This window comes from Erythrolamprus reginae, chromosome 6, assembly GCF_031021105.1.
Source record: "Erythrolamprus reginae isolate rEryReg1 chromosome 6, rEryReg1.hap1, whole genome shotgun sequence".
In the NCBI taxonomy this organism is placed as follows: Eukaryota; Metazoa; Chordata; class Lepidosauria; order Squamata; family Dipsadidae; genus Erythrolamprus; species Erythrolamprus reginae.
The window spans coordinates 45,584,217-45,599,009 of record NC_091955.1 but is presented as its reverse complement, the minus strand read 5'-3'; the positions used below and the strand labels follow the sequence as shown (position 1 = coordinate 45,599,009).

At 47.7% G+C, this 14,793-nt stretch overlaps 1 protein-coding gene across 1 annotated transcript in view; it reads left to right on the top strand.

The window, feature by feature from the left end:
* CPM (carboxypeptidase M) overlaps positions 1-14,793 on the top strand; it is a 35,013-nt gene extending 20,220 nt beyond the window's left edge. Inside the window, exons 6-9 of the mRNA XM_070755683.1 lie at positions 1,550-1,720; positions 2,532-2,684; positions 14,096-14,244; positions 14,479-14,793. Of these exons, the coding sequence (XP_070611784.1) occupies positions 1,550-1,720; positions 2,532-2,684; positions 14,096-14,244; positions 14,479-14,694 (689 nt within the window). The 3' untranslated portion in view covers positions 14,695-14,793. The remainder of the gene's footprint in view (positions 1-1,549; positions 1,721-2,531; positions 2,685-14,095; positions 14,245-14,478) is intronic.

Sequence of the window (14,793 nt, the reverse complement as noted above, 5' to 3'; positions counted from 1 at the left end):
TTGGAACTTGAAAAACATATCTTGATATTCTCTGCACCAATTGTTTTCCTTTTTTTCAGTCAGATATATCTACTTCCTTCAATATCTCAACATAAGACTTTGAGCATCCCTGTTGTATTATTGTTGTTATTTGGTGGGGGAGGGGGAGAAATCTGTTTCAATTTTTAAAAATAAATGTGGTGTCCAGGACTAGAAACAATACTTAAGGTAGAGTCTAACCAATGAAAAATATAGTTTTTAAATTCTTATACCGGTAATTGAAAAGCTGCCCGGTTATGCAGCTTAAAATTGTATCACTCCAATGGAAAAAATAAGTAACCTTGATCTCAGAGGTGAAATGCTACGTATTTGAACCAGTTCAAGCATACCAGTAGCAGCAGCCACCAGTGGTTCGCGGCACTGGTACTGGCCACACCCCAGAACTGGTCCCCTGGTTGTTGCTTGCTTGCCCTGCCCTACCCAGTCTCTGTTCTGCAGCTTGCCTGCCTGAAGCACTATGCCCCTGATCTGTCTGCCAGGTAAGCCTGCGAAATTGCAGCCTAACTAGCTGCCCCTGCCCACTCTCATTATCCCAGCCTTCCTGGTGTCCCCAAGGTTTCCTATATGGTGGCCCGAAAAGCACCAAGAGAAGCTTTAAAACTCCTAGAGATCCAGTCAGTGGAGAGATTGATGGGAAAAAGTATGGAAAATCAGAAAATGTCCCAGGATAATGGATTGTATTGTTCTATATTTAGATAAAGAATGGAGAACAAATTTAGGAAAGCATGCCAACAAACTACTACAGTAGTTCAACTGAGACACCAAGGCATGAACTGTCCAATCAACAGTAAGAAATTGATATATTCTCTGGATATTCAGGAGATAAACATTGCATATTCTTGTGGCTTTATCAATTAAGTTTTAGATAAAATTTCTCCTTCATAAAAATGCCCAAATCTTGCACCAGTGGTAACACTACAGCTGACAGTCCTGAAAAGCAAAAGGAATGGGAGAAGGATAATCAAGATAAGAGATAAGCTTAGTCTGCATATCTAGTTTAAGGTGGTGAGAAATAGACTCAACTGCAAATTCAACTAGGAAGGCAACAAAAAAGGATGAGCATGCCTGAATAGAGAATAAATACTGTATTATAGTTTAACTAAACGAAGAAATGAGAGCACTCAAAGACAAAATATACAAGGTGAACAGATTATTAAAAATTGAACTCCATGGTTGACACAAAATATTTCTGATTCTATTCTTGGGGTGTGAAATGGAATGGACTTTGAAGTCCAAGGATCCATAGCATCATCCCATATTTCATACCTCCAAACATTTTTATTTACAGTCATTCACTTTTGTAAAAAATTCATATCTGAGAAGGCATCAGCTGTTTTCAAGACACTGTCTCTAAGTACAATCATCTTTTTGTCCTTGTAGGAGAAAAGTGAAAATTGAATTGTCTATAGAAAACTTGGGAAAGGATTTCTATTACCTATATTTGTATATTTATTTGTTAAATTGACTAAAAATTAATATGAATTTCACTGCAACCACTTTCTTTCTAAAGCTACAATTGATGCAAATGGTGTTAGCAAAACAGTGGACAATGATGTTTTTGTTCATCTTGCAAGCACATATGCCAACAACCATCGTACAATGCATAAAGACATTGTGTGTCATGATATGGATTTCTTTAAAGATGGCATTACGAATGGACATCAGTGGTATAAAGTGAAAGGTACGATTTCCCATTCTTTCCTTGTGCCTCTTTTGTTTCTTTGATAGTATAACGCTTGTAGATTTAAAGATCTTAGTCATTGAAGAACTCTCAGTAGTGAATATTGAAATTAATATGGAATATAATATGGATTAATTTTATGCTAAAAACATAGACAAGTTTTTACATACTTTAGGGGCCAAAGATGGAAATAAGGAAGAGTGAAGAATTATTTAGATACTTCATGCATCTTAAATTCTTTGGATTTGTTTCAATGTACATTTCAAATACACAGGCTAAAACACATGTTTAGACTAACATCTAAATTGTATTCAACATTATTTGCATTTTTTTAGCCTTATATTTAGCAGTGAGGTCATTTTGTATGCCTGATCTGATGTGATATGTTACGTCGACAAAAAGAGATGAAAAAAATTGAAGGAGCAGTAGTGCACTGTTATCTATAGTGTAATGGGGAGGAAACACAAGTTATAAAGAATGAACAGTTTGCCACAGCTAACAGTAGCAGTTCATGGCTATTATTTGTGTGTTCACCTCCCCAGTGGACCCTTAAATGGAAGCAGTTAGTAAACAATAGCAGTGATAAAATTAATAGTTACATTATTATAATAAAGTTGCAAAACCCAATGGTGACATCTGCAGAGAAGTTCAGGGTTGGTGTTGTCCAGATTCATTCACAATGCAGAAGTGCTTGCTTTCAGATCAAGAGCACATTTTGATGGGTGAGAAGCCATATGGAAGTGATCGGAACAATATGTTTATTCATTTTTGGACTGCCCTTTCAGTGATGTAATTGAACATTTTATTTTAGGTAGCATGCAGGATTATAATTATGTTTGGGGACAATGCTTTGATATTACATTGGAATTATCATGTTGCAACTATCCCTCAGAAGATAAGATTCAAGATTTCTGGAATGACAATAAAATTGCTTTGATTGAATACATTAAACAAATTCATCTAGGTAAGTCAGTTCTACTGTTTTTAGCTTATTGGAATTTGATATACTGTAAATTTTGTAGAATAAATTACTAAAGAACAGTTTTTTAAAGAACAAGGACAAAAAACTCCAGGAACTAAAGAACAAGAACAGATTTCCCCGAACATTATCACTCTGCTAAATAAAATAATTTCCTCAACACTGTCAAACTATTTACTAAGTCTGCACTACTATTACTAATAGTTTTTTCTCATCATTCCTATCACCCATTTCTTCCCACTTATGACTGTATGACTGCAACTTGTTGTTTGTATCCTTAAAATTTTATTAATATTGTTTCCTCATTGCTTATTTGACCCCCATGACAATCATTAAGTGTTGTACCTCATGATTTTTGACAAAGGTATCTTTTCTTTTATGTACACTGAGAGCATACCCACCAAGACAAATTCCTTGTGTGTCCAATCACACTTGGCCAATAAAGAATTCTACAGTGATCCCTCGATTAGTGCGGGGGTTACGTTCCAAGACCTCCCGCACTAATCGATTTTCTGCGGTACAGTGATCCCCCGGGTATCGCGATCCCGATCATTGCGAACGGCTATATCGCGATTTTTCAACCCGGAAGTAAAAACACCATCTGCGCATGCGCGCCCTTTTTTCTATGGCCACGAATGCGTAGATGGCGCCGGGCAGATCAGCTGCTGGGCGGCTTCCCTGGGTCTTCCCCCTCTTGCTGGCGGGAGGGCGAGAAGCCCCCCCCAGCACCCACTCGCCTGCCCTTCGCCCGGCCACCCACCGTTCGCTCGCTGCTCGCCCGGCCACCCGGGTTCGGGGGGGTGCTGGCAAGCCCCCCATGCCGGCGGCGACGTTTTAAAACAGCCGCGCGGCTTCCCAACTGAGTCCCGAAGCCAAACGTCAAAGGCGAACTTCCGCGTTTGGCTTCGGGACTCAGTTGGGAAGCCGCGCGGCTGTTTTAAAACGTCGCCGCCGGCATGGGGGGCTTGCCAGCACCCCCCGGACCCCCAACCCGGGTTTGGGGGGCTGCTAGGAAGCCCCCCATGCCGGCGGCGACGTTTAAAAACAGCCGCGCGGCTTCCCAACTGAGTCCCGAAGCCAAATGTCAAAGCCGAACTTCCGGAAGTTTGCTTCAGGACTCAGCTGGGAAGCAGCGCGAGCGAACGGCGTGGGCGGGCGAAGGGCGGGCGCACGGGCAGGCAGGCGGCGGACAAGCGGCGGGCGGACAAGCGGCGGGCGCGGCAGCAGCGAGGAGTTTGCGTGGGCGGCGGGGAAACCCCAATCTTCGGCTCCTCGCTGCTGCGCCGGAAGTAAAAACACCATCTGCGCATGCGCAGATGGTGTTTTTACTTCTGCACCGCTACTTCGCGAAAAACCGATCATCGCGAGGGGTCCTGGAACGGAACCCTCGCGATAATCGGGGGACCACTGTATAGTGGTGCGGAAGTAAAAACACCATCTGCGCATGCGCGCCCTTTTTCCATGACCGCGCATGCGCAGATGGTGGAGCCGGGGAGCAACGAAAGTGCGGAAGCCGACAAAGATTGCTTTGAATGTCGGCTGCCCCCACCCCCCCAACACCCGCCCGCCCGCCGTTCACCCGCCCGCCCGCCGTTCACCCGCCCGGCCGCCGTTCACCCGCCCGGCCGCTCGCTCGCTCGTTCACCCGCAGGGGCCGCTCGCTCGCTCGCTCGAGAGCAAGAGGGGGAGAGATAGAGAAAGAGAGGGAAGGAAAGAAAGAGATGAGAGAGGGAAGAAGAGAGTGTGAGAGGAAGAAGCAATATAGAGAAAGAGAGAGAGAAAGAAAGATGAGAAAGGAAGGAAGAGAGTGAGAGAGAGGAAGAAAGAGAGAGAGAGAAGAGTGGAAGGAAGAGAGAGAAATGATAGAAAAAAGGGGAGAAAAAAAGAGAAATGAGAAAATGATTGAAGCAGAGAATGACAGGAAAGAAAGAGAAAGAGAAGTGACTCTTGGTGATGACGTATGACGTCATCGGGTGGGAAAAACCGTGGTATAGCAAAAAGGACCGTTGAACTTACCTGAACGGTCTTCTCGATGCACTGCAAGGAGAGTCCAAGATGGGTAATTCTACAGTCTGATTGGTCGGGACTGAGTTTAATTTAAATATTAGGCAGGCACCGCCCCCTTAGCCCTCCAGTCTAAAAGAAACGAAGGAGCAGTAAAGCCAACAAACATTTATTGAAAACATTCAAGGTAATTAGAAATATAATAAAAACAAGCACAACCTCCCAGCAGTAACCCCGGTTCCGAATTTGGGCGGGTTTGGACTCTCCTTGCAGTGCATCGAGAAGACCATTCAGGTAAGTTCAACGGTCCTTCTCCAATGCACTTGCAAGGAGAGTCCAAGATGGGATATACCCAAGATATTAACCAAGGGAGGGAGAAGGTCGGACCGGGGGCTCTGAAAAGGAACACACCCGCTGTAACACCCTCCTCCCAAAAGCTGCTTCCGCGGAAGCAAAGGAGTCAATTCGATAATGTCTGACAAATGTGGACGGAGCCGCCCAAGTGGCCGCCCTACAAATGTCCTCTAGTGAAGCCTGAGTCCTCCAGGCCGCTGTAGTGGCCATACTGCGTGTAGAATGTCCAGTAAGTCCCTGTGGTACAGGGGATCCCTTAGTCCGGTAAGCCTCCTTGATGCATTCGCACAACCAGCGGCTTATAGTCCTAGAGGAGACTTTGGTGCCCAAGGTTCTGGTTGCAAAGGACACGAATAAAGCCTCCGATATCCTGAATTCCTGAGTCCTGCGAATATAAATTTTAAAAGCTCGTCTCACATCGAGCTTATGCCACCGCAGCTCCGAAGGGTGAGTCCCCTGGGCACAGAACTCCGGTAGCACTATCTCCTGCGCCCTGTGGAAGGTAGAGTTGATTTTTGGAAGAAAGGCTGGGTCCAGCCTCAAGACCACTCTGTCGGGATGAAACCTGCAGAGGTCCTCTCTGGTGGAGAAAGCTACAATCTCAGAGACCCGCCTGGCAGATGTGATCGCTACCAAGAATGCAGTCTTGAGAGTCAATATCCTGAGTGGTACATGGCGAAACGGCTCAAATGGAGGGCCAGTTAAGGCGTGTAGCACCAACGACAAATCCCAGGAAGGGAACCGATGTACCGGTGGTGGCCTGATGTTGGTGGCCCCTTTCAGGAAGTCCCTGATCCAAGGATGTCTGGTGAGGGGGCGGTAACTGTCTCCTCCTAGTATCGTGGATAAAGCGGCCACATGTCGGCGCAACGTGTTTGGCGCGAGACCCTTATCCAAGCCAGCCTGAAGAAAGCTTAAGACTATGAGAGGAGAGGCCCTTTGTGGATCCACCTCCTGTTCCTCACAGAACTTGCAAAAGGAAGCCCAGGTCGCTTGGTAAATTCTTCTTGTCGAAGGTCTACGAGCAGCCTGAATTGTATCGATGACTGTGTCTGGCAAATTCTGTCGCTTTAGATGTTGCCGCTCAATCGCTACACGGTCAGCTGCCACCACTGGGGCTCTGGATGTGATATTGAGCCCTGGGAGAGGGAGATCCGATGATCCGGGATCCTCCAGTGGGGTGACACTGACAGTTGCATCAAATCCGCAAACCAAATGCGGCGAGGCCAGTAAGGGGCCAGCAACAGTACCTCTGCTTGTTGTTCCAGAATCTTTCGCATTACCCTGGGAATGATGGTGATCGGTGGAAATGCGTACAGAAGTCCTGGTGGCCACTGTAGTCGAAGAGCGTCTACCCCTTCCGCACCCGGGGTCGGGAAGCGGGAGAAGAAACGTGGAAGCTGAGAGTTGCTTCGAGTAGCTAACAGGTCAAAGACTGGCCTCCCAAACCTCTGAACAATGTCCAGAAAAAGTGCGGGATCCAGCTGCCACTCCCCTGGGTCCAAGGTCTGCCGGCTCAGCCAGTCCGCGCACACATTCTCCACTCCTGAGATGTGCTCCGCTGACAGGGAAGCCAGATTGGTCTCTGCCCACCTGAGCAGGGACTCCGACTCCCTCATCAACCGACGAGACCGTGTCCCCCCTTGTCTGTTGATGTGAGACCGGGTGGAGACGTTGTCGGTGCGAACCAGGACATGCTGACCCCTCACCAGTTCTGCGAAACTGAGGAGAGCCAAGGAAACCGCCTTCAACTCCAGAAAGTTGATGTTGATATCCCTCAGGTCCGATGGATCCCAAAGGCCCTGGGCCCAGTTTGAGGAAAGATGAGCTCCCCACCCAGTCAAGCTGGCGTCCGTTGTCACCGTAAGAAGGTATCGGTCCAGAAAAAGGGAACCCCTTGTTAGAGCTGGGGAAACCCACCACTGTAAGGACCTTCGAACCCCCGAGTCGAGGTGCACCTGTAGGTGAGAGTGGCTGGTCTTCTTCCTCTGGAATGGCAAGAGGAACCACTGGAGGGGACGTAGGTGATACCTGGCCCATGGAATGATATCGATACATGAAACCAGCATACCGAGTAGCTTGGACAGGAAGGAGAGCTTGGGGTATCGTTGCGATGCCAAGACACGAACGAGCTCCCTGATGGTGGACTGTCTCTCCTGGGACAGGAAGACAAGGCCCCTCCTGGAATCTATGATGGTTCCCAGGTGAGCAAGCCGAGTTGTGGGAGTCAAGTGGCTCTTGTCGAAGTTGACCGAAAAGCCATGATCCTGAAGCGTCTGGATCGTTAGATGTAAGTCCTGATATGCAAAGTCTCTTGTCCTGGACAGAATTACGATGTCGTCCAGGTAGGCCATCAGGTGCACCGATTGATGCCTGAGACCGGCCGTGAGGACATCCAGCAGCTTCGTGAATGATCTTGGGGCCGATGAAATCCCGAAAGGCATGGCCCTGTACTGAAAATGGGCCCCATCCAGGCTGAAGCGCAGATATTGTCGGTGAGGCGGAAAAATGGGGACATGGAGGTAGGCCTCCTTTAGGTCTATGGATGTCATGTAGTCCCTCTGCCTGATGGCTGCCAGAATGGTCCTTAGAGAATGCATTTTGAACCTTCTGTACTTGACATAAAGGTTCAATCTCCGAAGGTTCAATATGAGACGCACACCTCCTGATGACTTCGGTACCAGGAAGATTGCTGAGTAGAACCCCATACCCTGCTGGGGTAGAGGGACCTCCTCGATGGCTCCTATCTCCAACAGGTGACTCACCTCTTGGTACAGAAGACTCTTCTTGGAAATGTCCAAGGGAGAACGACAAGGCAGATAGCGGCAAGGTGGAGGGCGAAGAAACTCGATCCTCAGACCTTCTGAGACCGTGGCAGCCGCCCATGGGTCCGAGGAGGTGTTTGTCCAGACGTCTGAGAAATGTATTAGCTTGCCGCCCAAGGGGGTATCCACAGGAAAGTCATTTGGTCTTTCTGAACCCCCTGCTGGAGCCTCTAAAGGGGCGGCGTCCTGGAAAGGACCTGCTGCGATCAAATTGCGGGGTCCTATCCGAACGAAAGGAACCTTGTCCGAAGGATCCTGGAAAGTAGGACCTTGGTTGTTGGTCGAGGCGGAGTCATTCCGAAAGGGCTGCCTCCGTTGGTAGGGGGTAAAGCGCCTTCCTTGCTTCTTGCTGGAGCTGGGCATAACCTTTTTCTTGTCCCTGTCCTCCACTAATACATCATCCAAGACCTCTCCGAAGAGTTTCTTGCCCTTGAACGGTGAAGAAGCAAGGGCCCATTTAGATTTTACATCGGACTGCCAATTCCGCAACCAAATGAGCCTGCGGGAGGCGACCGACGACGCCATAGCTCTAGATGCGAACTTAGCCGCATTAACTGTGGCGTCCGCAGAAAATTCTGTGGCCGCCAACAGTTTGTTCAGGTCCTGGCAAAGTCTCGCATCTTGTGGATCCACTCTGGACTGGATCTCTTGTATCCAGAGGATCGTAGCCCGATTAAAGAAAGAGGCCGCCGAAGCAGCCCTTACGGCCCAAGCCGCCATTTGATGGGCCCTGCGAACGACATTGTCCGCCCTTTTGTCCTCAGCCCTTAATCCCTCCTGAGACTCCGAAGGGACAAGGGCATTTGAGACCAGGCTGGTCACCGGCTTGTCCACCGTAGGCAGCTCTAAGAGATCCTCCATGGCCTGGTCAAAGGTGTAAAAGCGTCTGTCCAGGTTAGACGGGCCCTGGCCTGTCGCGGGGCTCTCCCATGGGCGTTGTACAGTCTCCAGAAATAAATGAGATGATGGTACATTAATGGTCTCTTGCTTCAGAAACATGAAGAGACCCCCTGTAGGCTGACCTAGTGCCGAAGGAACACCCTGACCTCCTTCTCCAGCCTGGTCAATGGTCATCTTGGCCTTGTTCAGCAGGACACTGAAGAGGGAGGACTTGAAAAGACCGGGCAACGCAGGTTGTTCCGGTGGCTGGTCATCGCCGGATAACTCATCCTCCGCCTCGCTGAAGTCATCTCTGGAAAAGTTATCCTCATCCCTGGACTCCAGCATGGATTGAGAGGCTGGAGCAATCCAGGGGTCCCATAATCTCGATGGAGCAGGGCCCGCAGGTAACTGCTGCTGCTGAGCCACACTAGCCTGTCCCTGCGTGTAGGCGCTGACAATTAGGTCCTGCAGGGCCTGGGGCATACTCTGCCAGGCATCCTGCGCCGTGCGCAATCCAGCAGTCGTAGGGGTGAATGTGGCTGCTTGTGCCTGACCACATTGAGGAAGGATTGGCTGTGGAGCAGTGAAGGTGGTAGGCCATGCTGCTTGCCTTCCAAATGTGGGTGCCTCAGGTCTAGAAGAAGCTGAGGATTGGAAGGGCCTCTCCGGTGACCAATCCCTCTCTGAGGCCGAGCCTACAACCCCTGGTGTGAATAAGGGAGAGACCGGCGGAGGGATGGCAATGAGGGGCTGAGCAGGCATAGGCGGTGGTCCCCCAGACCTCTGAGAGGATTCTAACTGCTTCTCTAGTGCTTTAATGCGCTTCTCAGCCTCCCTAAGCGCTGCCCCTTGTGAAGGTTTCTGCTTCTGAGGCCTTTCTTTGGGGGTGGTGGGCCTGGTGGCGCTGGCCTCCTCCCCGGCCGGAATTGACTGGTCAGCCATGAGTAAGAAAGGTAACTCACAAAGATCGTTGTCCACAACAGAATCCTGTGTGCCTTGCAAACGCTAGCAATAATGGCAGCAAAGGTTGCAACTGCTCGGTTATGGACTGCGCCTGCGTGTCTCCACGCAGAGGAGACACTTGGCGCCAACAGAAGAACTGAGGGAGACGCTCCTGTGTGTCAGCGTCAAAAAAACATGGCCGCCGGGCCATTGCCGTGGCAACCAATGACGCCCGCCGAGCGCGAACTGGCCTGCCCGCTCAATTTTGGGCTCCCAAGATGGCTGGCGAGCTGTCACCAAGGAGACGGGCGGGAAGCCTGGCTCCCCCGCCCCCTGCCTCCTCCTTTCAAAGTCTGGGAGAAACGGCCTCAGCCGATGCTTTCCTGCGCCGCCAGCTCCTGCCTGCACGAAGCGGCATCTCGAGCCCTCAGTGTCTTCCGTAGGTAATGTTTAGCCGATGATTGGGGGGGGTGCGCAGCGACAAGCGCCCCCCCCCTCGCTGAGGACCCTTCATTCCGTCACTCCCTGGTCCTCCAGTATATTCGCAACGGGCGGGGTGGACCCTCCCGAGGCGTCAACCTCTTCCTCTCCTCCGGGGTCTACCTCGGAGGTAGTTTCCCCGGGTGCTCACTCCAAAAAAACCGGCTAACCCAACCTGTGGGCTTTGCAATGGAGGAGCTGCAGACTCCTGGATGAACCCACTGGAGGTTTGAATCCAGGGCTGCGTGAGGAAAAACTTTCCCCCAACTGCACCTGCCTAGAAAAGGAAAAAAAGAAAGAAAAAGAGATTAGTACATAGAAAATCCACAATAAACATAAATTTATTGAAGAGAAAACAAACTCTAAGTCCCTTTACTGCGACTGAGTTTTTAGACTGGAGGGCTAAGGGGGCGGTGCCTGCCTAATATTTAAATTAAACTCAGTCCCGACCAATCAGACTGTAGAATTACCCATCTTGGACTCTCCTTGCAAGTGCATTGGAGAAAACTGTGGAGTATTTTTTAATTAATATTTTTGAAAAACCGTGGTATAGCGTTTCGCACTAATCGAGACCGCACTAATCGAGGGATCACTGTACAGTGATCCCCCGGTTATTGCGTCCCCGACCATTGCGAACAGGCTAATTTGCGATTTTTGAACCCGGAAGTACAAACACCATCTGCGCATGCGCGCCCTTTTTTTTCTATGGGCACGCATGCGTAGATGGCGCCGGGCAGATCAGCTGCTGGGCGGCTTCCCTAGGTCTTCCCCCTCTTGGCGGGCATCAGCGAGGAGTTTCCCCACCGCCCACGCAAACTCCTCGCTGCTGCCGCTTCGCTCGGGCTCGCGCGCCCTTCTCCCGCCCACACCGTTCGCTCGGGCCGCTTCCCAGCTGAGTACTCAGCTGGGAAGCGGCCCGAGCGAACGGCTTGTCCGCAGCCTGCCTGCCCGTGCGCCCACAGCTCGCGCGCCCTTCTCCCGCCCACGCCGTTCGCTCGGGCCGCTTCCCAGCTGAGTACTCAGCTGGGAAGCGGCCCGAGCGAACGGCTTGTCCGCAGCCTGCCCACGCCGTTCGCTCCCCCTCTTGCTGGCGGGAGGACGAGAAGCCCTCCCCAGCACCCGCTCACCCGCCCTTCGCCGCTCGCCCGCCCTTCGCCCGGCCACCCGCCCTTCGCTCGCTGCTCGCCCGGCCACCTGGGTTTGGGGGGGTGCTGGCAAGCCGCCCATGCCGCCGGCGACGTTTTAAAACAGCCGCGCGGCTTTCCAATGAGTCCCGAAGACAAACGCGGAAGTTTGACGTTTGTCTTCGGGACTCATTGGAAAGCCACGCGGCTGTTTTAAACCGTCGCCGCCGGCATGGGCGGCTTCCTAGCAGCCCCCCAAACCCGGGTTGGGGGTCCGGGGGGTGCTGGCAAGCCGCCCATGCCGGCGGCGACGTTTTAAAACAGGAACCCCAATCTTCGGCTCCTCGCTAGCGCTGGGGGAGTAAAAACACCATCTGCGCATGCGCAGATGGTGTTTTTACTTCCGCAGCGCTACTTCGCGAAAACCCGCTCGTTGTGGGGGGTCCTGGAACGGAACCCCCGCAATGATCGGGGGATCACTGTATTCCAAAATTTACAGGTGAAATTCAAAAAATTAGAATATCATGCAAAAGTTCATTTATTTCAGTATTGTAACTTAAAAGGTGAAACATAATAGACGCATTACATGCAAGACAAGATAGTTCAAGCCGTGATTTGTCATAATTGTGATGATTAGGGGAACAGCTCATGAAAACTCCAAATTCACCATCTCAGAAACATATATGAGCCTGTGGCAGTACAGAGGTATTATGGAAGACCAGGATGCTTCAATAGTGGACTTCAAGCATCTTTCTGTGAGTGCCTCTTCATTCTTCCTCCATACTCTGGGTCCTTGGTTTCCAAATGAGATGCAAAAGTTTCCGTGCCACGCCACGTTGAGGCAGTAATTGCTGCAAAAGGGGCCCAAATCAAGTACTGAAGACATATGCACGCTTATACTTTTCAGAGGTTCAATATTGTTCTATGTACAACCTTGTTTTATTGATTGCATGTAATATTCTAATTTTCTGAGATGGCGGATTTGGGGTTTTCATGAGCTGTACCCCATAATCATCACAATTATGACAAGTCACAGCTTGAACTATCTTGCCTTGCGTGTAATGAGTCTCTCTCATATATTACGTTTCACCTTTTAAGTTGCGTTATTGAAATCAACTTTTGTACAATATTCTAATTTTTCGAGTTTCACCTGCATATTGGTTGGGTTGTTTCTACAAGAATTGTCACTGATAAGCAAATCCAACGCCTGTCAGAAACTGGCTGGGAAGGTTGCAACTAGTTGTAAAATGGGAGTCAGTTGCCAAATTCCTGAATTGTGATCATGTAACCACTGGAGTTTGGGAACATTTTAACTTCAGGGCAGGTGAAAATAAGTTTTTCTGAAGCTGTCATAACTTGGAACCAATGATTAGGTCAACACTGGTAAGTTGATGATTACCAGAACCAGCAAACCACACTGGCAAAATAATGTCCATCTAACCAGAAGTGGCTGAATGACTGAATAATAAATATACATTTACAATTACAAATTATAATTCATGTGTGAACACGGTGTTTTTTCCAAAAAATACATTGTCTACTCACTCTCCTCATTCTACAGCCTCAATTCATTTTAATGTATATATAATAAATATTCTCGTTGTTGTTACATTTATTTGCTACCTGTCTTGTTATGGGGCTTGCAACAATAAAAAGGGGAAAATGAAGAGGGTAAACAGAACAAAATAGTAGAGTAATAATATAAACAATGAAAAAGAACATAATGAGAATACATCAATATACCACCTTGTACTGTACTCGGAAGCAGACTAGTTCCATTGAAGTTCTTGGAGCAGAGATGTAGTATAGGCCATCATAGGGGCCCTAAAGACTGCTCTCACTACTGCACTTTGTTACCAGTTGAAGCTTTCAAATGGAGTAGCCCATGTTTTGTACTAGTCCAGATGAGCACAGGAAGTCATGATCTAGGAAGGTCACAACTGGTGCACACAATGGAACTACGCAAAAGCTCTCCTAGTCATGCCTACCAGCTTCTTTGAGCAGAAGGCATGAATCAAGGAGAATCCCTAGATTGCAAACTGGATCTGATCAGGGATGTGCAACCACATCCAGAACTAAAGTTGACAAACATTGAGGCTTTGATGCACCCAAAACCACTTGATCTCATCAAGATTTATTGGAAATCTGTTGTCCTCCATCCAAATCTCTGTAGCCTCCAGGTATCATGAGAGGGCATAGATAGCATCATTCAAGTCACCTTGTGCAGTCCTTTCCAGGGAAAGATTATTTATTTATCTATTTATTCATTTTTCCCCAAGAGATTCTTAGTGTGTTACAGTCATCATAATCAAAACATGTATAGTACAATTTCAAACGACCTAACAACGAAACATGTTCTGTAGTTCCCTAAAATAAAATCAAGTATTAAATCATAAAATGACTTACCGATGAGCAATAAAAATAAATGGCAAAATCTAGTATATTAATCGTAGACCCTCTGAAACAATCCTGTTTGTAATAATTTTCCTAAACCCAACAAGAAGCTGACTAGATTTCAGGGAGTGGGATCTCAATAACATTAATACTACCAGAGAAATAATATCTGCATTAACTCTGTCTACTTTGGAGCATATATATGTGTATTATGTATTGATGATTTAGGCTTGTTCTATTATGCAGCCAAAGCCAAGAAATTTCAACGTGCCCTTTAGTCATAATTGTGCCTGCAGAGCCATCACTGAATTGTGATTATCTGTAGCAAAAAAATTTCTATTATAGCCTGAAAAAAATAAAAATACCACCTTCTATTCTTTTCTCCTTATAGGTGTAAAAGGTCGTGTTCTGAATCAAAAGAATAAACCCATTGCAAATGTGATAGTGGAAGTTCAAGGAAGGAGGCATATATGTCCTTACGTAACCAATAAAAATGGTGAATATTACCTTCTCCTCTTGCCTGGAGTCTACACTCTCAATGTAAGTACAATACTCTTATTCAAAATTCTTTTGTATTTTATATAATTTGTCCCAGGCTCTTACAATTTATTAATTGAGGGATTTGAAGTAATGTGTGTTTCAGGATTTAGGATATGAACATTCTGCACATGGAGCAAAGATTTAAATTGATAATGGAACTTGAAGTTACACTCTGAAAATAAATATAGTAAACTAATAGTAAAGCATACTGACAAACTAAAATTTGTTTTTCAGGCAACCCTCCCTGGATTTATGTCATTACAACAGAAAGTGGTTTTACCAAATGGTGCAGAAAAATTCAGTGCCTATGAACATGACTTTGTTTTCTCCCTGGAATCTACCTCAAAAGAGCCTGTTCGATGCCCATTGAAACCACTTTATTCAAACAGTGTTAGTGCAGTTACTGTTACAGTGTTTAACTTTCTAAGTTTTGTATATATAGGCATATAAAAATTTGTATTTTTTATATTTGCTTTTTAACAGTACTCCACTATAGAAGATTTTAAATTTTGAGATATTCTGGATAATAAAACCTTTGAATTAACTGCA